General features: G+C 40.4%; 2 protein-coding genes across 5 annotated transcripts in view; one reads left to right on the top strand and one right to left on the bottom strand.

Annotated features, from left to right (window-relative positions):
• Positions 1 to 583: 583 nt before the first annotated feature.
• On the top strand, positions 584 to 4,797 carry LOC122874943 (dopamine D2-like receptor). Its single transcript, XM_044193528.1, has 2 exons — positions 584 to 4,161; positions 4,506 to 4,797. Exons 1-2 carry the CDS (start codon positions 2,656 to 2,658, stop codon positions 4,659 to 4,661), a joined length of 1,662 nt encoding a protein of 553 aa, XP_044049463.1. The 5' UTR covers positions 584 to 2,655; the 3' UTR covers positions 4,662 to 4,797.
• A 352-nt stretch (positions 4,798 to 5,149) lies between these two features.
• The window catches only part of LOC122874942 (potassium voltage-gated channel subfamily D member 2-like), a 32,941-nt gene continuing 17,320 nt past the window's right edge, over positions 5,150 to 20,770 (bottom strand). For 2 of the 4 annotated variants that reach the window (XM_044193523.1, XM_044193524.1), the window contains 5 exons: positions 11,305 to 11,467; positions 10,747 to 10,845; positions 9,735 to 9,833; positions 8,474 to 8,694; positions 5,150 to 6,738 (listed from right to left, as the gene is read on the bottom strand). In XM_044193523.1, the coding sequence (XP_044049458.1) occupies positions 6,564 to 6,738; positions 8,474 to 8,694; positions 9,735 to 9,833; positions 10,747 to 10,845; positions 11,305 to 11,467 (757 nt within the window). In that variant the 3' untranslated portion in view covers positions 5,150 to 6,563. Of the gene's footprint in view, positions 6,739 to 7,469; positions 7,537 to 8,473; positions 8,695 to 9,734; positions 9,834 to 10,746; positions 10,846 to 11,304; positions 11,468 to 20,770 lie in introns of those variants that run through there. The other 2 variants (XM_044193527.1, XM_044193525.1) reach the window with 2 other exon arrangements.

Below are 20,770 nucleotides of genomic sequence, written 5' to 3'. Positions count from 1 at the left end.
CTCATAATCACCTGTGTGAATACAGGATTGAAATTATTTATCAGTTGTAGGGAAATTGCAAAGGCAACATAATATACTCCCCCTCAGACTGTGTGGCTGGCCTAAAGCATAAGAATGACATAATGTGTTTAAAAATAAGTTTTGCAATACCCATAAAATCAAAAACATGGTACATTTTGTGCACTTGTTAAGCAAGCCTGCTGCACATCTCACCTTGTGCATTTAACAATGGGAAGTCAGTCAGGCAGTAAAAGACTTTCATAATTTTTCTTGGCTGGCCTGCTTTGTGGTCTGTCAATTTCTTATTCATATTATTATAATTTTTTTTCCTTTATAGACAGTTCAGAGGGGGATTAGACAGTCCAGAGAAGGATGATATAAAGGTGGAAGAAGTATTCAGATCCTTTATCTAGGTAAAAGTACTAATACCACACTGTGAAAATACTCCACTACAAGTAAATGTCCTGCATGCAAGTATTAGCAAAATGTACCTAAAGTATCAAAATTAAAATTACTCATTCTGCAGTCAAATGTTCCCTGTCAGTGTTTTACTATTAGATCTGATGTTTTTGGACTAATATTACTGCTGCGTTAATGTGTATGTTGCATTTTACAGCTGTAAATGTTTATGGTTGAGCTAATTTTAACAACTTTATATACTGTTGGGTAGTTTCATCCACAGCATTGCATCATATTGTATAACAGTGATTCCCAACCTTTTTTGTCCAACGTACCCCCACAGCCCTATCAGATGGGCCTAAGTACCCCTTTATCATACCCCTTTGATAGATGGGATGGCTTTGTGGTATTGTTTATCTTTATCTTTATGGTCATTTTTAGTAGTTTTGGCCAAGTTCTCATTTGTACTACCTCCATTTGGAGTGACAGAAACTGGTTGTTTCAACCATTTACAGTATCTTTACTTTTAGCTTTTTGATGTCTTTTTTCTAACTAGTCTTTCTACAGTCTTAATCAACTTACAGTTGACTGAAGGTTGGTGGAAAACTGAAGCATGTCTTGTGCAGACTACCATAGTTGCTAAGTTATTGTGACAATAACTATGAAGATCAACATCACACCAGTTTGTAATCTTACTTATGCGTTGTTTTTTCTCCTGAACACAAATATGTGGCTATATATCATCAAATCATAATTTCTATTTTTTCAAATTAGCTGAGCTTCACAATTTTTCCACATACTCGCTGGTAACTGCAGAATTACCTGTTGGAGTACCCTTGGTTGGGAATCACTGTTCTATAAGATTATGATACGTTTGTAGCGTCGCTGTCCTGTGAGAACCATAAATCTCTAAAAAGTCAACTTTTCATGAGCTCAGAAAAACAGCCCTGTTTTCAGCTTTGTGACAATTTATTTTCAAGCTAATCTAAGGGGGCTTTAAAAAGTTGATTTAGCTGAAGAAGTAGGAGAATTTTCTCGACCCATAACACAACACTTAATTGTTCAGAAACATTCAAATTCAGAATCACCAAATTTGAACATGGTTTCCACAGTCCTTTTGTAATTGGTTTGATTGTGTTAGTCAAAATAGTCAAGTTGAAATTTTGTTTCATTGCTTTTTTTGTCCTGCTCCCTCCCACTTGTTTGGCACACTTGATGTATATATATATATATATATATATATGATTCTAAATAAAGTAATTTTCATTTGCAACTACTCTTTTGTCTTCTCATTTCTTTTTAAGCAAGTTGCTTATATTAATGTTTATATTGACCTAAAATATTTACAGTTATTTGTTAGCACCAAGATGTTTGATGAACAGTTTTGTGTTTCAACTACAATTTCTTTTCCAGAACTTCCAGTTTTTTATCTATATGATTTTGAGAGACATTTGCTCAGTCAAATATGTAGGATGGTCAGGAGGAAAATGTATTGTGTTGATCTAATCCCAGATTTGGCATGGTACATATACTTGCACATTTGAAGCAAAGAGCATTTCACAGTTTATCTCCAAACAGGATTACACAGTGCCATGCTATAATCCAGCAGCATAAGCTCCCTTTATTTCAGTTAAATTTTATTTATATAGTGCCAATTCACAGCAGAAGTTATCTCATTGCATTTTTCCTGTAGCGCAGGTCTAGACTGTACTTTTTATAATATAATATGTAATATATAATTCCTGAGCCAATTCAAGAACTCCCAAGTCATCCATTTGGCATGCTTAACGAAAAGCTTTTAACCTTTGTGAGGCACTGTATTAAATGAAATAGGACAGCTGTTCACTTCACACACATATGCATATCATGTGCATCACAGTGCCATACCGTCATCATTATTACATTTCAGCTTTGAGTCCCTGGTTGGCTTTTTAAAGTTGTATACCAGGATTGAGACAATGGTGACATAACCACTTTTCAATTAACAACCATCCTTTTTTCCCAGTTGTCTCTGCTGTGAATACACAGCACAGTTTTTAATGAATGTGAACAGTGAGGACTCCCAGGTGACCTGCTGCTGCTGTGGAGTGATAATGAAAAGGGCGGATACTTGTCCAAGCTGCAGGTTCACCCATTAATATTATTCATACAGTGGAGAATCACTTGCCGACAAGCGAAGCAGGCTCACTGTATGTTCGGTAAGCGTAGAGAGAATGAAGATACAGAACTAAACATGTTGACTCTTTGAACCTGGAGATGAGAGGCGATCCTGCACCTGCATGGATCTCTGGGAACAACACCATTTGGAAGGAATACACTGACATCGCCTTTGTAGTGGCAAACAGCTTGATTCTGTTGATCACTTCTGTTGTGGGGATTGCAGCAAACGTTTTTGTCATACTGGCAGTTTATCACCAAAAATCACTGCAAACTTCGAATAATGCACTGGTGGTGAATCTTGCAGTTATAGACATTCTGAGATGTGTAATTGACTGCCCCATTCTTTTAACCATTGTCGTGACTGTGTATCAAAGAGGGCATGTAGACCAGGTGATCTGTGATACACAAGTGGCCTCTTTCTCTTTCAGCTGCTGCATCCAACTGTTGACACTGGCCTGTATAAGTGCAGAGAGACACCAGGCCATTGCACAACCCTTCAAAACTAGTCAAAGGAGAAGACGGATTATGGTACTGATTCCTGTCACATGGACCTTGGCTATTCTGGTGGCTGGCTTTTGTCTGATATTTCTGAGGGACTCACCCGTGCATGTGAGATGCAAAGGATTACCGAGAGAGACATCATCCTCCTATGACACCTTTGGACTTTACATGTTGTTCCCACTTTGGGCGGCTTGCTTTGCTGTTATCATTGGATTCTACGCTCGCATATTTACCCTTGTGAGATCACACAATCGCAAAATATTTGACAAAGGTACTTGTCTTTCAAAAAATGACAAAATTGAAGATAAGCAGAAGAAAGGAGAAACCACAGCTGTGGAAAATGGACACAGTTCCTTTGCTCAGGTGGAACTATTGACACAAGCTGTACCAAATCCATCCAAAAAAGATTCTACGGCTTCTCTACTGACCTCAACAAAAGCTCAACAATGTGTCTCTATCAATTCAGAGACCAAAAAAGACTTTAAAAATACAATGGAGATAACTGACTTGGAAAGAGAACAACCCCACCCTCCTGCAATGCAGGTTGCAGTGCAGACTGAGGAAAAACCTTTTAAAACAGAGCAGTCCAACCCGTGTGCCACGAATGTTGAAGCAAAAGCATTCAATGGAAATGCTGTTGCTGGTGTTAAGAGCTCAACCTCAAAGGTGTCAAACAATTCTGACACAGAAAATCAGTCCAAAGACAAAGCACCCTGTGAAATGAAAGAAACCAGTACCCATGTTCCATCGTCTGCACAGTTAGAAAATCCTGAATCCACATCTGTTTTACAGATTGAGCTAAAACAAGCTAAGAACAGCAATGGAGGAGAAACACTGGCTGTTGCTACAGTAGATGAAGTGTCTTCATTTCCTCCGGTCTCAAATTCTGTCCCTGAAACAGTAGCTACAAAACAGGATGCAGAGGTGCAAGGTGCTGTTTGCATAATGCCTTCAAAAGCAAGTAAAGAGAGAGCGAAAAAAAAGAAGGAAAGTAAAATGGCCAAGCGTGCTGGCTACATAATTATAACTTTCCTCTTATTCTGGCTACCATTGATCACAACTATCCTGGTGAATTTAGTTCACAAAAACAAGAATACACAGGTAAGCATTTGTAGAGGTAGGATGCAACTTTTACTGGCATTTTGTATGTCAAAAAGTGAAAGATAAAGTTTTTGTTTGTATTAGGTAAATTACTGTGCTCTTATACTGTAGTGTATAGTCGGGACTCTCAACTGTTTCTGGCCCGTGAACTCACTTTTAGGTCCCTATAATGTCATGACACCAGCAATTATAAAACTGTGAATATGTCAAGATGTAAATTTGATTATGACATGCTTTTAACTTGTATTTTCAAGATACAAATATACAAATATATATATAGTATATATATACAAAGTCTATCTAACGTTCTCTAACATTCTAACTATTTTCTATTATGTTTTCAGATAACAATCATTCGGGATGTAGAGATTCTGTCAGTCTCTGTTGCCTGCATCACATCGCTGAGTGACCCAATAATATATGCTGCAGTGAACCCTCAGTTTCGGACAGAGTTTTATAAGCTTAAAAACATTGTTAAATCCGTATTCAATAAGAAATGATCATATTTCCACTATGGCTACCTTTGAGTCGCACTAGATCAAATGACCATACCCAATATTCACTATGTAACTGAATATTAAAATGGTTAACATTTGTCTCGTCATTGTTCAAATATTAATTAAATTAAAGCCCGGATGTCAAAGTGTGAATTTTTATTTGTGTATAGGAGGCCTATTATTTTATATGCCGCTGCGTTATCTTAGATTTTAAGCTGGCTGACTTCTCAGCAGTTAGTAAACGCTGCAGAGCAGAGGCGCTGCATGCTGTGAGAAGCAGCCTGGACCGATGCAATCATCTCAGCAGGAGGAGTTCTCTGTCAAACAAGAACTGACGCCTGCTTGTCTGTCTCCAGAGACCCTGCAGTCAAGACCCACCACTGGGCCATTCAGGTCCTCACATGTCCTCCAACAGCACCTAATAATTATTCCCTCCTGTTATTAGTGATGCTCTTTGAGTTATCAGGCAAAACATTATGAAATCCACCTAATTGTGTTCCAGTAAATAAAAAACAGACATGGGTCCTTTAATGGATGTTTCAGTAGAGCTACAGTATTTATTCTATCCACTGCACCAAATGCACAATGTGTGATTATGTGTCCCTTTTCCTTACCCCTTATATATGTACTCTATGACAAGATTTGTATTTCATTAAAAGTGTTGCAGAATTTACATCATAACATACCTCCTGGTTCCTTCTATCAATCTCATTTTTCCTGACAAACCTCCATCAAGAAGCAGAGACATACTTTTAATAAAAGAGAATTCTGCAATGACAGCATGCAAATCCTTAATTCAACCAATTAACAGACGGAAATAGTATGCCAACAACTGTCAACTAAATCTAGAAATAAGAGGAGCCAACTTCAAATGCAGTTGATAAAGTTCTAACTGAGATATTTACAATATGAAAAATGTACAAAATGGCCCTTTAACACAGTGAAATCTACCAAGTCTCGCTTATGAATATTATAATTTAAGAGGAACTCAATGGAATTGATGCTCTACACTCTTTCATATGGTTTTCCAGGTCAATACTATGTGTCCACATTAGGGTTAGTATTAGTTAAGTGTTGCGGAGAACATTCACTCATATTTCTCCCTTGTGACCTAACTAATATGCACCCTGTATAGTTCTTAATAGCAATTGCAAATTAATGACAGTGGCTTTCACACAGATCCATATCAGAATGTCAAATATGTAAGCTAACACAGATTTTGTCATTTTGACTTTCACTTGCACATTTCACAAACATTTCAGGATGCGTAGTATATTTTACTCATCAAACGATGACATCAATCAGTTAATGAGTCCGTCAATGAATATTCACAGCAGTTATCCATTCCACTGGATGTATGTTTTCTGAATTTACAACAGTGAGGGGACTATTTTTCAAGGTTTCAAAACAATCTATTTAACTGGATGGTGAGTGAAGTGAATGTTTCTAATGTGTAAGTAGACTGATTTAATATTCACAAAGATGGCCCTCAGTTAATGAATATATGTGCTTTATCATCAGAGGCCATCAAGAATGACCTTTTAACATCTGCCTTTCCTCCGTTGAATCAGAAGACAACAAATTCAACTACATTACATATTCAAAAATAAAGTTTTTTTCTCAGTATTGTTAGGCAACAACGATAATCCCTCAATCCCAACACTTCCTTGCTCTGCTGTGCTTAATGGAGCAAGGTCTGCTGGTTCGCTTTTATTTCCAAGGCAGCCGTCCATATCATTGAATACCATGCAGAGTTTGACATCAGATGAGATCACTACTTCAAAAACCCCGGCTTCTGCTAATCTTATAATCCCTCTAGATTATGGCAGGTTGATGCTCGGTGGTCCCTCTCCTCAGCATCTGGTGCTTCTTGAGACCAGTTAGCTGATCAGATAGGCATGACATCTACAAGGCAGATACTCGGACAATGTTGCTCTGAGAGTATGCGGTGGTGGTTGAGCCGTGCCCGTCTGATGAGGTCATCACAGGGGCAGATAGGCTGACCATGGAGGGAGTGATGTAAGGTTTGTCACATTTCAAGGGCACAGTCTCATCGAGTTTGGCATTCAGGCTGGAGCGGCTGTAAAAGAAAACAGGATGAAAGAGGGTGAGAAGCCTAACCTTGTGAATGTATTACACAAAGCCCTTATTACACAGAGTTCTTTTATACGTTCTTAAACTGTATAAAAGCCACTATTAAGAAATATCCACATTCTTTGTACAGAGTGAATGTATTAAGGAGCTTTGGCTCATGTTGCTCATTAAGGTATATCTCAGTTTCCAGTGTGGACTTCTGCAGCTTTTGTCTGTCTGTAGAGAATATACTGTATTTAGTTAGTTTCATTTATTATCCTCTCTGAAATTCCCTTTTTGTCTGTGGCAATCGTCAGACAAATACCCTGTACCTCCGCCCTGATGGTAACAACTCATATTCACCATAGAGAGAGTGTGATATATCACTGAGTGTTGCACGCCCTTTCCTCACCACTCGGGACTCACAAAGAAAAAAAGAAAGTGTTGTTGTTGACCCGCAATCTTACGAGTCATATTAACAGTCATATAGGAGGACTGTGTATTCAAAACCAAAGGCTGAGACTGACTATATTGTATATATGAAATACAACTCGTTTATATGTGGTCCATCTTGTCCAAAGACATGTAAAAACCCACATATTAAATGTGTTTTTTTGGATGCATGTCAACACAAAAGAATTCTCATTGACTGTTGCATATGAAATTAAGTTTCACACAAGAAATTAATATCATCACATATGGCAGGCAAACTCATGAAAAAGAATTAGCAATTCTCACCTATGTATGACATTTTTCACACCAAGATTAATTGGACTCAGTTCACTCAAGTTTTCTCACTTACCCCCTGGAGTATAAAGAAATACAGATAGTTTAGGCTTTACAGTACATGCCTGTGTTTTGAGCTATCCATCTCTGGGAATTCTGCAGTGCCCCAGTATAATAAAGGATGGAATTTCATTTGTGCTGCTTACACCATCAAAAAAATTACATTTGAACAGCAACCTCTCTTTCCAGAAAGTGTTAGAGTTGCTCTGGATAATCCACAGAACAAGGTGTTCAACAGTTTTCACAGAGAGAAGGGACTATTTCTTTCTTGGTAGAAAGTAGTTCCACTGAAAACGATGTCTGAGGATTATCCAGAGCAACAGGGACACTGTTTTTGGAGGGACACCCTGCTGTTTTTAAATTTTTCTTTGAGCACCACCAACAAAATTCCATTCACTTCACTCTTTGTATTGGGTTCGAAGCAGTAATCTCAGAGACATAGCTTCAAACCAGGGTAACCCCCCCCCCAAAAGGTAGAGTGAAAAGAATAGGATTTTCCATACCTTGGGTGAACTGGCCCCATTAAGACTATCACATGTGATGTGCAAATAACTCTACACTTCTGTGTCGAAAAATCACACATGCTTTGAACTTGCTTGAAAAACAGCCTTGTTTGAAACTTCGTGACAATGCATTTTAGGTCATTTTTAAACCTAAGACATGAGAGAATCATTTGAATGCACAAAAGAGCCTTTAGTTTATCTGAAAACCTAAAAACCAAATATGGAGATACATGACTGGACAGCGAAATATGTTTGTTTTTACTTCTTTATAATGAATCATTGACAATATATTTGTAGAAATAAATCCATCATTTAATTCCCCAGCATGCAATTAATAAAGTTTATGTTATCTTATAATACAGGATGAGCTGTTTGCATGCATATGTGTGTATTTGGTGTGAGTCGAGAGAGACAGAGATGTAGAGATAAACAAGAGTAAGACTGAGAGACTACCTGTTGGCCATTGGCCTCTCTCTTATCTGTATAGTGCTGAGCTCCTGGTTGTTTGTGCTGGGCAGGCTGAAGCTGCTCTTCTTCCTGTGGCGTCGAGAGCAGCACGAGCTGAGGCCCTGTGGAGACGAAGACAGCGAGGACGCACGGGAGCCCGACTTGTTCATCACAGAGATCTCCATGCAGTTGGCCTGAAACGTCTGCTCGTCCACAAACTCATGATTCTGCAGAGGAAGATGGTGGATATTTGGATTCAATGTTGCTCATGAATCACTCTATTACATCAATGATTGGCTCCGCTAAATAATGAGTAAAGATGTTTCACAGTAAAGACTAAACAGACTGAACAGAATCCACAGCAAATTTGTTTAATAATTGGAAAATGAATCATCAAGGGAATAGAAATATATTGGCCCAGATGTCCATATTAAGTGCCATCTGTGAAAACATTCACAACTGTTATCCCTGTGACAAATGAGCATGACTTGAAGGTCAGGCTTCAAGTTCGTGTCAGACTCTGCCAGCAGGTGGCAGAATGACACTATGGAGGATCTGATGCCATGCCCTGAAGATGCCTCCTTTCCTATACCTTTTCGCTCTCACTCCTTCTCTACACTCTGCCATCTATAATGCACACCATGAGAGGCCTGATCTAAATATGTGCGCTGCCATCTGAATGGCATGAAGCCTTTATGGAGTTTTTCCCCGGTGACCAGCAAGACTTTTATTGGGGGGGAGGATCATCTATGAGGAGGAACACTGATTTACTGCCTGTCCATGTCTCTGTACATAGTTTAGGGCTGCAAGTGTAAAACTCATGTCACAGCCAAGCATTAAAGAGCTCTTACATCTCTAAATTATAGACAGTGTAAAATTAAGTATGCTGGTTTGTTTGGAAGGAATAATGTTACTGGCTGGCAGAGTCGTGTTATCTTTAGCATGTTGCTGGAGAGGGGACTCAACATTTCCCAGCCCCATTTACAGCTATTTTTAACTTTTGCTGCATATAAAATGATTGTACAGTTTGTGCAGAGATGAAAAAACTTGCTTTGTTTCTATTTGCAACACACAGTAACAGTCTGGCACTACTGATGATACAGCGCAGACAGCAGAAGTGATGCAATTTTACATAAAAGGAACTATTTTTTACAGTGAGCTATTTTAAACTGTCTAAAATCTGTTACCAAGATAGTAAACATGAAATTCGCCAAAGTGATTGTGTGTTTTCCAGTGGACACAAGTTTTAGGGAAAAAGTGATTTTACCGTAGTCTTCTCCAGGCAGTGCAGCAGGTGATTATGTTGGCTCTCAAAAGGAGGGGTGGCGGCCTTCCCCACCAGGGCTTTTCCTGCCTCCTTGGAGGCCTTCAAACACACAAAGTAAAAAACAAACAAACAATGTAGATGAGCAGGTTAAGACTCTGCATAGAAACAGAGTCTCAGGCAACAGTTAGTTCGGTGATGTAGTGGAGAGTACGCAAAGCATTGAGGGTTGAAATGCTGATCTGTAGCACGGCAGCCAATCTACTGACAACCTAGTGAGATGGGGATATTTTAGAGATACATAGAGACAGTGGCTGATTACAACATGTTTCAGTGATAGAATTGGTTTTGCCATTCTTTCGCTGATTTGGTGAGAAGGACCAGAAACGTCAAATTAGAACTGAGCTCATTTCAGTGCAACAGCAGTGGCACACCTAGACACAGATCGAACAGATTGCACCAAACACAGATTCTGGACCACAACAACACTACACACTTTGATGAAGCTCTGCACGGCTCTGGGATGGAAGGTATGTTGTGTTAGTCTGCACTATAACCTGGATGCTCTAGAAATAACACACAGAACACACAGCAGATCAAAAACAGAGTTTAGAGGAGATGCAGGCTGAGCAGACAGCCTCCATAGGCGACCTACTGTCCAGTAAGCCTTTGGTTCCCTCCTTCCCCTCCAAACCCTGTTGAACAAACATGCAGAGCTTGGTCATGAGTCAGTGTGACTGTAATGGCTGTGCTCCACCAGAAGGCATGTGTGCCTGCCTGGCCCTCCTGCTGTATGGACAGAGAATGTTGACGAAGCATGTCAATGCTGCAGCTGAGAGGTGTGATGTAAGAGAGAGGACGATCACACTGAAGCACTGGAATGACAGCAGCCCCTGTGTTACAGCATGAGAAGCCCCCCCACGTGTGTGGTGGCATGGCCCCCGAGCAGAGCGGCATGCAAGCGTCAACGAGGCCCCGGTCAGTCAGCCCCCAAGCCGCTGCTTGGTCCCGTTACCTCCTTCAGTGAGTTGATCAGGAGCCCATTTTGTTTGTAGCGCATATAGGCATTAGTGCCTCGCATCTTCGTAGCACGGATTCTAGCAAGCCGAGTTTTCTGTTTGAACAAACAGACCTCTGTTTTAGCCTCTGACGGTTTGTCTGTCACACTAATTGGCTCTGTCTCCCCCTGGCAGCCACAGTATTTAGTAGGGAGAGGTTATGCTTAAATCTACCATTAGGAAATTCTGCCTTAGCAAACACTTTTAGGAAGAAACGTACATATTGATATTGAAAAGCTGCTGACACTATACTCTGAAGATCATTTGTTCAGTCATTGTCAGTCCCTCTCTTATTTCCTTCTGCCACTGAAATATACTCAAGCAAGTTTAGCCCACCCAATACACACATACACAGAAACACAATAAAAGATTAATATTCTGGGAGATAGTGTTTGCCCTGTCATTCTGTTATGTGCGGATAAGACAGGGACAGAAGAAAGAGGCAGATAGAAGCAAAATAACTAGAGATAGGAGGAAAAAGGAAGAGAGAGGCAGAGGGAGGGGGAGATCAGTACCCTCTGGGCTCGACGTTTCTCTGCCCGCTGGCTTTGGTGGTAGATACGGCTGAAGTTTGACACTATGACAGGGACAGGCAAGGCGATGACCAGCACCCCACTCAGAGAGCATATGGACCCAAACACCTTCCCCACGATTGTTTTTGGCACCATGTCACCGTACCTGAAACACAGAAAACAACAATTGTGAGTACGCTGGGTAAAAAAACAAGAAACGATAACATTCCTTTTAAAGAATCCACCCTGGAGGCTTGTTTTATCATGTTAAGTTTAGTGTGCTTAATGTTATTTTTACTAGTCTTGAAATAGTTACAGTGACCTTGTATTATTTCACAACTTCAAATAAGAAGTCACACATTTGAAGTGGGTGAGGAATAAATAGGACTTTTCTGAAGTCTCTTCTTCCTGGCCTACTTTCTACATGCGATCATGATGGTCCTCTTTTAAAACACTGTTTCATATATAATTACACACCTGCTGGCACCAGCTAATGCTTTCACGTCGTGACCAAACACACTACACATCCCCTGTGACCTCTGTTAGCCAAACAGCTTGTGAAAGATACAGGGAGTAGTATCACATTGAGTAAAAGCAAAAGGGGAAGGGAACAGTTTGATGCCAAACCCTGGAGAAATCGAGAACAGCCACTTGTGTGTTTTGTTCTTCTTACCACATCAGAATGGACCTTGTAGATATGTAGTAAAAGCACATTAAAACAAATCATGTGCCATGTCATGTTCGAGATTAAGCAAAAAGCTGATCTGATGGTGTACCTATAAGCACAAGCATGTAGTTTTTCAAGATTATACAAATTTTGGACAGGCCACATTCAGCATGAACAGATTAATGGTCGTACATATGTCAGATGGGACTGAATCATCCCCATTAAAGTGATTAATGCACATGTCTTCTATCAGGCAGTCGGACCTGTCTGTGCTCAAGGTAAAGCTGAAATCAAACTGTCTTCCTGATCTCACTTTCTTTACATTAGCCGACGTCTCCAGTGCCACATATTAGAGGTGGAAATTACAAATCACTTTGCTGATTTGAATTGTTTTGTTCAATTCAGTTCAAAGAATTATAGTCACTAACTATATAGTTTGCTCCCTTTTTTTCTAAGCTAAGCACTTCAAATGCACTTCAATAAGTGAACTGGTGGAATGTAACTAAGTGCTTTTACTCAAGTACTGTACTTAAGTACTAATTTGAGGTACTTGTACTTTACTTGAGTACTTCCATTTTATGCAACTTTATATTCAATTCAATTTAATTGGGCTTTATTGGTATGGGAAACATTGCCAAAGCATGTGCGAAATAAAAACATAAACAAAAAAAGGGAATTGATTAGAATATATACAGTAAGTAAGTAAGATAATATAGTAATAACAAAAATAATATTAAATATTGACTTGCAGTTAAAAATATAAATACAAGTATGTGAAAACTACATAAACATTGCAACATTTTTTTTATGAATGTGTGTGTGTGTGTGTGTGTGTGTGTGTGTGTGTGTGTCTAGGTCATTCATTGTCCCTCAGGTTGTGGCATGCTGATATATATTGGGCAGCGAGATCTGCCCTGTCTCCTTCTCCTAGGGAGTGTTTTTAATTTTGAGAGGTCATTTAGCTCTTTGAAATCTGAGATTACAGAGGTGAATTTGTTAAAGTAAATGTTTCTTATTTCATTGAATGCTGTACATTCTAGGAGGAAGTGCATCTCTGTCTCAACCTCACCTGTCAAACAGTGACCACATATTCTGTTTTCTTTTGGTTACCAGGATTTTTTGTGTCTTCTTTTTTCGATTTCCAGTTTGTGGTCCCTGAGCCTGTACTCGGTTAGGATCTGTCTCTGCTTTCTGTCTCTGACAGTAGAGAGATATTCTGCCAATACATCCAATCAATACTGCCAATACAATCCAAATAGGTTTTTTACATTGCGTTTTAATTCGGTTTACTCTGATTGGTGTTTGGACACTATCAAATATTTTAAGCCAAATTTTAATTGGAATTTGAAAATTCTAAATTTTTCTCTTAATTACATTTAGAGCTCTTTGAGCTTTTTCTTTTAGTGCAGTCACTGCCATGTTGAAACTCCCTGATGCTGTTATGGTTATACCAAGGTAGGTATAACTCATATTGTGTCAATGATATGATTATTAATTTTAAACTGGTATTTGTTCTCCTGGCATCGAGGGCGTTTTTGACCTGAGAGTTTAAAGAACACATTTATTTGGTTGTGGTCTGAAAGCGGGGATTGCTGTCTGACAGTGAATGCACTGATAGTGGAGGAGTCCATGTCAGTGATTGCATAGTCTACTACACTAGACCCAAGAGCTGAGGAGTATGTGAATCTCATTCTGCAGAGTATTTTTATGTTAGATACCTAGTAAATTTTGCTGATAATACATACTTTTACTTAAGTAAGGTTTTGAATGCAGGACATTTACTTAAAGTCGGTACAATTGAAGATTCAGGGATTCGGGTTTAAGATTTGTTCGTACATGTACTAAACACCTCTATCACTTACCTGCCAATACAACCAAGACTAACACACATAAACATTTAGCTGCAAACACATTCTGTTGCCACACAAAGAGGTGATTATCATTCAACATCATGAAATAATTAGGGAGCAAACCGTGATTTCTCCAAGGCAATTAATAGCACCAGGCACAAACCTGCAGATTACACCCACAAATCCTTTGAACATAACCTGCATGTTCATCACTCCCTCGGCAGACACTTTAGGCCACAGGCAGCACTGGGATTTAGAAAAAGATCTAAACATCCCTCTATGTGCTGCAGAGGACCAGCAAACCACAGGATTGCAGGTGGGTGAGATGAATGATCGAGACCCTAATGCGCAAATGACCTGAGAAGACCATTACCTCCTGAGAGTAAGATGAATGCAGGTGGGAAAGGACATCAGCATTGCTCAGTGGCTGTGACAGCTGTGCGTCTCTCAAGTGAGGCAGGGTAATGTGAATGTATCGCTACACGGGAGGTTGACTATTTCATAAATGAAGTTGTCTAATGCCCACGACTGTCTGCTTGAGTCATTAGCCTCAGGTTTCCATCATGTTGGACCCAACAGCCTGGGCTTTCACAGAGCTTGGGCGGAAAGATGTAAAAGTGGACATTTTAATATCACGCTTGATGGGACTTCATGTACAACAGTTTGCTTTCAAGTTGATTAATCTCACACAGATGCCATTAGTTTTACAGTTCATTACAGGTCAAGTCATTTTCCTATGTAATCACAGACGAAGCCTGACAGCAGGTGTCAATTATAGATTCCGGATGTACTGTTGAAAGCCTATTAAGAGATCCACATAAAAAATGCAGGACAGCATTCCCTCACATAAATGTGACTGCTCACATGTGTTTTATTCCAATAGGCGGAGTGGCAAGATGCTGCTGGATGTGAAAAGAAGTCTGAACAGTCAACTGTGGAATACATCATATTGCAGTCCTTTCCGCAAGCATCGTCTTTTGAAAGCAAAGCATAGTAGTGAGCAGGTGAAAAAAGAAAGGAGCTAGCGCACTCTAGAGAGAAGCACTAACAGTGATGGATTGTTCATAGGGGGGAAGCTGAGATACACAAAGCTCTGCCTCGTGGATGACGGCAGAGGCAGGAATTAACAGCAGCGAGAGATTAAAGTAATGTTCCTGCTTTGTTCTTGTTGTCTCTGACTACCAGGTATCCACGTTTGCTACCCCGAACTGACATGGGTGAGACACAAAGATGGATGGCCAGATCCTTATCCACCCTGCAGAGGAGGAAGAGGAGTGTCGGAATGACTGAGTATCAATTCCCCAGTTCCACCCACCTGAAACCATACTGCACTCGCACCGGTCTTAAAAACAGCGCATTCTGTAGAATTGTCCTACAGTGAGATGACAGCATTGCAGATGAAGCCCGGTGTGGTGAGAGAGAGTGAAACTGGGGGCTTGCCTCAGACGGTGTAGGAGAAATGTCAGACTAAAAGGAATGTTTGAATTCCAGAAGCGGGGGATGAATGTCCCCGCCCTGCTTGGATAATAGACCAATCAAACATTCATGAGTCCCTGTATCAGCCTGCGTGGCAGAGTTTGTGCGGCTGACCTTAAGCGCTGTGTGGTATTCCATCAGGGGGTGCTCTGAGACAGATTTCTGTACATGACCTCACCGCCTCACAGCGAGCGCTGACACCCAAAAACATGGACACGCCTAGACGCACAGGAACACACACACACAAGCAGTCACGAGAACATGCACTCTTTAGTGTGTGTGTGTGTGTGTGTGTGTGTGTGTGTGTGTGTGTGTGTGTGTGTGTGTGTGTGAAAAGGCCTTTAATTTGACATCTAGTTAAACCAATCCCCCTTCCTAAAAAAGCAATCTTGTTCCTTGATTGTCTTCCAGAACCCTGTGTCTGAAATCTGACTGCCATCTGGTTAGTGGGAAGCGAGAAAGAAAAAAAAAACAACATATCTGGATGACTTTACAGACACGTCATTTGTTTATTTCTCTTCTCAGAGACAGGGCAGGTCTTTTTTTCGAAAATCAAACAAAATTAAATGAAACCTTTTCAGGTAAAATGCCTAAACTGTAAAAATCTGCGCCTCTGCACACAAATACACCAACCTATTAAAGTGTGTGGGGGTTGGTAGGTGAAAGGCAACACTTACATAAAAACCCCTCTTAAGTGCGCACAGGCTCAATTTTCTGATGTAATCAGAGGTCTAAAGTAAGTCCTGCTGTCCCACCAACTGACATGCCAGTTGAGATCACTGCCACCAGCTTAGCAGTGCTGACAATTATGATCCAAGAAGGATTGTGGCACATCTTTCAGCTGAGAGGGCTTTGTCAACAGCGTTAAAATCCAATCATCCACTGACACCTCTGTCATGGCACTTCTAGCTTCCACTTCCTGGATTTTACCGTGAAACTAACTTGCCTCCTGCAGAAGTGACTGTAGTAAAGTGCAATAATAAAAGAAAAGGGAAGCAATGACACTCAAATCCCAGCATTTGATTCCACTGATGTGAGCGATCAAGGTCAAGGTGTTGAAATGATGAAAAATCCTGTGATGAAGATACTGGAGCTGCTGGACTGTATGGTGCCATCTCATTAAATCTGTCATGGTAAAGACATTAAAACTCATCAAACTGCACTTTGATCTACTCCACTTTGATATTTCAATAAGAAGCAATGGAATGAAACTAATTTGATTAATACATTAAGCATTTTGATTCGTCAGCTGATTACAATCAAGATGAATTAAGCACACTGTCCTATCTCATGCACCATCTATCCTCGTTGTTTCATGCCAATAATTACTGAGGGGGCTGCAATCTGATAATCTGAATCTCAAATTCAATTTCAATCTCACCTTCTTCCATGAGATTGATTTAACTTCACATCTCTCTCAGCATTTGTCTCTTATTAGTTGAAAGCAGGGGGAATCATCCTGAGACACATTCAATGGACTCATTGGCATCTGCTGTATTGAGTCAAAGTGAACTTGTTATGAAATGCTCTTTAGATGCTAAAACAAGACATACATTTGAAAAAGCACTTAATTGAGGAAAAAATGTCAAGGTCAACCACTTTTAGTCTGACACGGCATTAGCATTTTTTATCATTTCAAAAAGATGTGATTGGTAAATTCCAAACATGCTCTCTGCATCAAGTGTCCTCAGCATGCCTTTGATAATTCTGCGAATGCATTTTTTTCTGTGTGACCTTCACCAACCATCCCATCGCACACCAAGCTCCCTATCAGTGCTTCCTGAGGTAATTCACTCACTCAGTTTCACAGTTCAATGGTTTCTACAGCACAGACAAGGCCCTCCAAAACTGTGAAACCAAACCTGTCAATTATCCTGAAACTCCGGTACTGTCACTGACTGTACCAATCAAAAGTTGATAATGACAGAGAGAGGCATTAAAACTGTGCAGGGACAACGGGATAGTGGCAAGGTCGGGAAGCATCAGATATCCTTAAAGTGGTGACATCTCCTGCGGGTGTGATGTGAAATGTAAAGCTAAAGCAGAGGATCAAAGTGTGTCAGAGTGGACACAACATTAAAATCTTATCTGAGGACTTGGCACGGAAGTGATGAAGCCTTACACTGACCAACCGAGAAAGGCGCCATTTTTTACAAGTCATGACAGGGAGCAAATGAAGCAATGTTCCACAACAATACAGCTCTCTGTACCTTCTCCACAAGGCTGAAAGAGCACAATATTCATCCTTGCTGACAGTTAAATAATAGATGTACCAAAAAATGTAATTTCCCTCCTGAACTCTATCATGCTCATACAACTATGAATTCAGAATTTCAAGAAAATGGATTATAAGCTACTGCCTGCATGTCATAGAGGCATACTAACATGAGTGACAAGAAGATACATTTTCTGGTGTGTATTTGTGAAGGCCGCAAGATTTATGGAGTGCTGCAGGAGAGGTCTTGAGGGTGGTTATGTCAGAGCGCTCATAAAAAATTTAGTTCGTAAAAACAAGAAAGGAAAGGCTATATGATCGTTCTTTTCTGCACCAACAGGCATCATGAATCTGACCACCGAGTAAGAAAAGAGAAATGCAGAAAACAGAGATTGCTGCATTTACAGGTAAACAAAGGTAAGTGAAACTAGTTGAATAAAGGGAAACTCTCTGGTGTACCATATATTTATATTATTGATGAACCAAATCTGTTTTGTGTTTTGGTCAGCATGATAAAATATTAAGCACATTCTGTATTTATCTCCATCATGAACAGACTGTAAAATAAAATCTTTGTAATGCCAGAGAGACTGGCAGCATCACTGGTGGCTAACACCCTGCAAGAATTTTTCAATGCAGTGGCACAGCTACAGCATGTATACTGCAATGCAATCATCAGAATCAGAATCAGAAAAACTTTATAGATCCCAGAGGGGAAATTCTTTATTGGGGAGATATACCACAAGGTTTCAAGAATCAGAAGCACAATAAATGAACATGATCTCCAACATGATCCCTGAACACCACGTATCATTCCTGATGTTCTGCACTGCATCTCTGGCTACAGCCCAGGAGCACAACATCCAAAAGACTGGCTCTCTTGGGTTTGGACACCAAAGACTGATGGGATTAAGAGTGTGTGGGCTGATAGGACTCTGCTCTGATGCTATCCCTCAGATATACATCATTATAGAGAGGGGAATCCCACAGGCGCTGGGATTAGCCTGTTAGATTTTCACCGCAGGTGATAAGGGAGAGAAGGAGAGGCTGGCAGAACTACACAACATAATGGGGAGATGGGAAAGCAGAGATAGGAGGGAGCCAGAGGACCGCACTGCCTGGCCTAATGCGTGTGGTAGGAAAAACAGAGCACTCGAGTATGAGTAACTGTGAACAATAGCTACAGGGAAGGACAACTTTGAGATAGGTGAACATCACCGACTCTGTGGGAAAAAAATGCGCAGACTACATAGCTGAGCTAATTTTGAAATCCAGTAAAATGAAGTGTGGAGCAGATGTGAAAGATTGTTTTGTATGCTTTCCACAATCCAGCTGAGATCCAGTCTCTGCAGATTTGTGAAAGGTGATGGGTAGAGCTGAAGGTTAGCATGTGAAGTTCAAGGAGACAGCCATAGCAAGCATGCATGGCTACATGCCAGTTGGTGTTAATGCATTGTAAATGAAGACTTTGTGATGCAGCAGTGTCAATGTGGCTTTGATCTTCCAACTGAACATTCACCCTTGAGTCTCAGGAACTACACAGACCCAGTAAAGGCCAGTGAATTTCTTTTCTTTAAGCCATGCAGACACAGATAAACCATATAAAATAATCCCCCACATATAGCTCTGGCAAAGGCACCTCAGCTCTCTCTCACTCACATATCAAACATGTATTCTCTCAGCCCTCCAAATCCCAGCTTAACCCTCACCCCGCGAAACCAGGCGGCTAGTTATCACCGCGGCTTTGACATTAGCATGCACGCCCTCTCTCATTTGGGATATCTTCTTAAGAGTCAGGGATGATAAAAAGCTTTCCTCTCTACCGCTCTTCCATTCCTGACTTTGACTCACCCTTCCTCTGCCTGGACCTGCCTGCCTCTAACTATGACTTGGAGATGAAACGCTTCATTCTCTTTCTTTTTCTCCTCCTTTTCTATTATCATGCAGTGCTAGCACAGCCCTGCTTGACATTTTTCTTTTCTTCTGCTCTTCTCCAGTTTCTTAGTCTACACTTGCTGACAGTTGAGAAACAATTGCTGTCCTATGCAAAAAGGCCCCCCTATTTCACCACTATTATATACCAAGTCACCTTCACTCCAGCTCCTCATCGTCATGATTAAGACAAATTCCTTGCAGCAATTTCTTTTAATTACTAGATGAATGACTGTTCTGTATTAATAGAAGTTAAGTATCCACATGGATCCATAAAACAGCATCAAACACGCAAATGTGAAAATAATAATTTGTGTGTGTTAGGGGGAGGTCTGGATGATGCAAGTCTTCGATCAGCCAGGACATGATGAAACCTTGGTGAACTGACTCAAACATCGCTCTAATTCTAATCTGTCATTCCATGTTTAGCTTTCTGCCCATTACTTCAGAAATCCAGGGGCTAAAAATATATTCCCACAACGTTAGTATAATACTTTGATAATGCAATTATACTGCTTCGTGGTTGAATGGGGAGGGCAAAGGAACATGAAAGAGGGGTTGGGAGCACGAAGGGGCGCCAGAGCTATGGATTATGAGAGAACGTGATAATAAAATGAAATCATCAGACACTCAAGCGATTATGCTAATGAACTAATTCCGTATTCATCATAGGTTAATCTGCAAACGGGGAGAGAGTATTTTCTTGAACACAAAAAGCTTTGATTGAGCAGGCAGCGAGTTACCTCACCTCTGATGTGCGAAGGCCTGAGGTGGGGTTAAAGGTGAAAAACAATTAATAAAAAATGAAAGTAGTAATAACAGTTGTAGCATTAGTAATAGCAGTGTTAATAGTATTAGCTGTATTATTGTTTTATGGTATTCTGAAATGTGAAATTCCTATCTCACATGAAAAGGCATAATCAGGATGCTGCTCACAAGGACACATCAGACCAAACTGGCCTCTTACTGGCACATATTGTACATAAGGACCTATGCAAATGGTCAGCTAATATTGACCAGGTGAGATTTCAAAGTGACCCCCGTGACCTTTGTTGTGCAGTCAGGTGAGGGAAGAGAGGAAAAACGTGAAAGGTCTTGTGGATTAGTGCCTCTGTGTTGGAAAGGGGAACTGGTCCAGCAGCCTCATCACACCGACAGCAGATTAGTGCTCCGTGGCGCCAGAGCAGACGGTGCAAGATTAACTTTGATGTGCGATTCCACACAGAGCAGCCGCTGGATATCAGCTCCCTCCACCAAATGGCCTCTTAACTCTGAGTTTGCAGCGTGTGTATTCACAAGCTACAGTATCTAAAAATCTGCTTTTTTAAT

The sequence above is a fragment of the Siniperca chuatsi genome, linkage group LG4 (assembly GCF_020085105.1).
Source record: "Siniperca chuatsi isolate FFG_IHB_CAS linkage group LG4, ASM2008510v1, whole genome shotgun sequence".
NCBI classification, from domain to species: domain Eukaryota; kingdom Metazoa; phylum Chordata; class Actinopteri; order Centrarchiformes; family Sinipercidae; genus Siniperca; species Siniperca chuatsi.
Note: the sequence above shows the minus strand (reverse complement) of the source record. Positions and strands in the feature narration are given on the sequence as shown.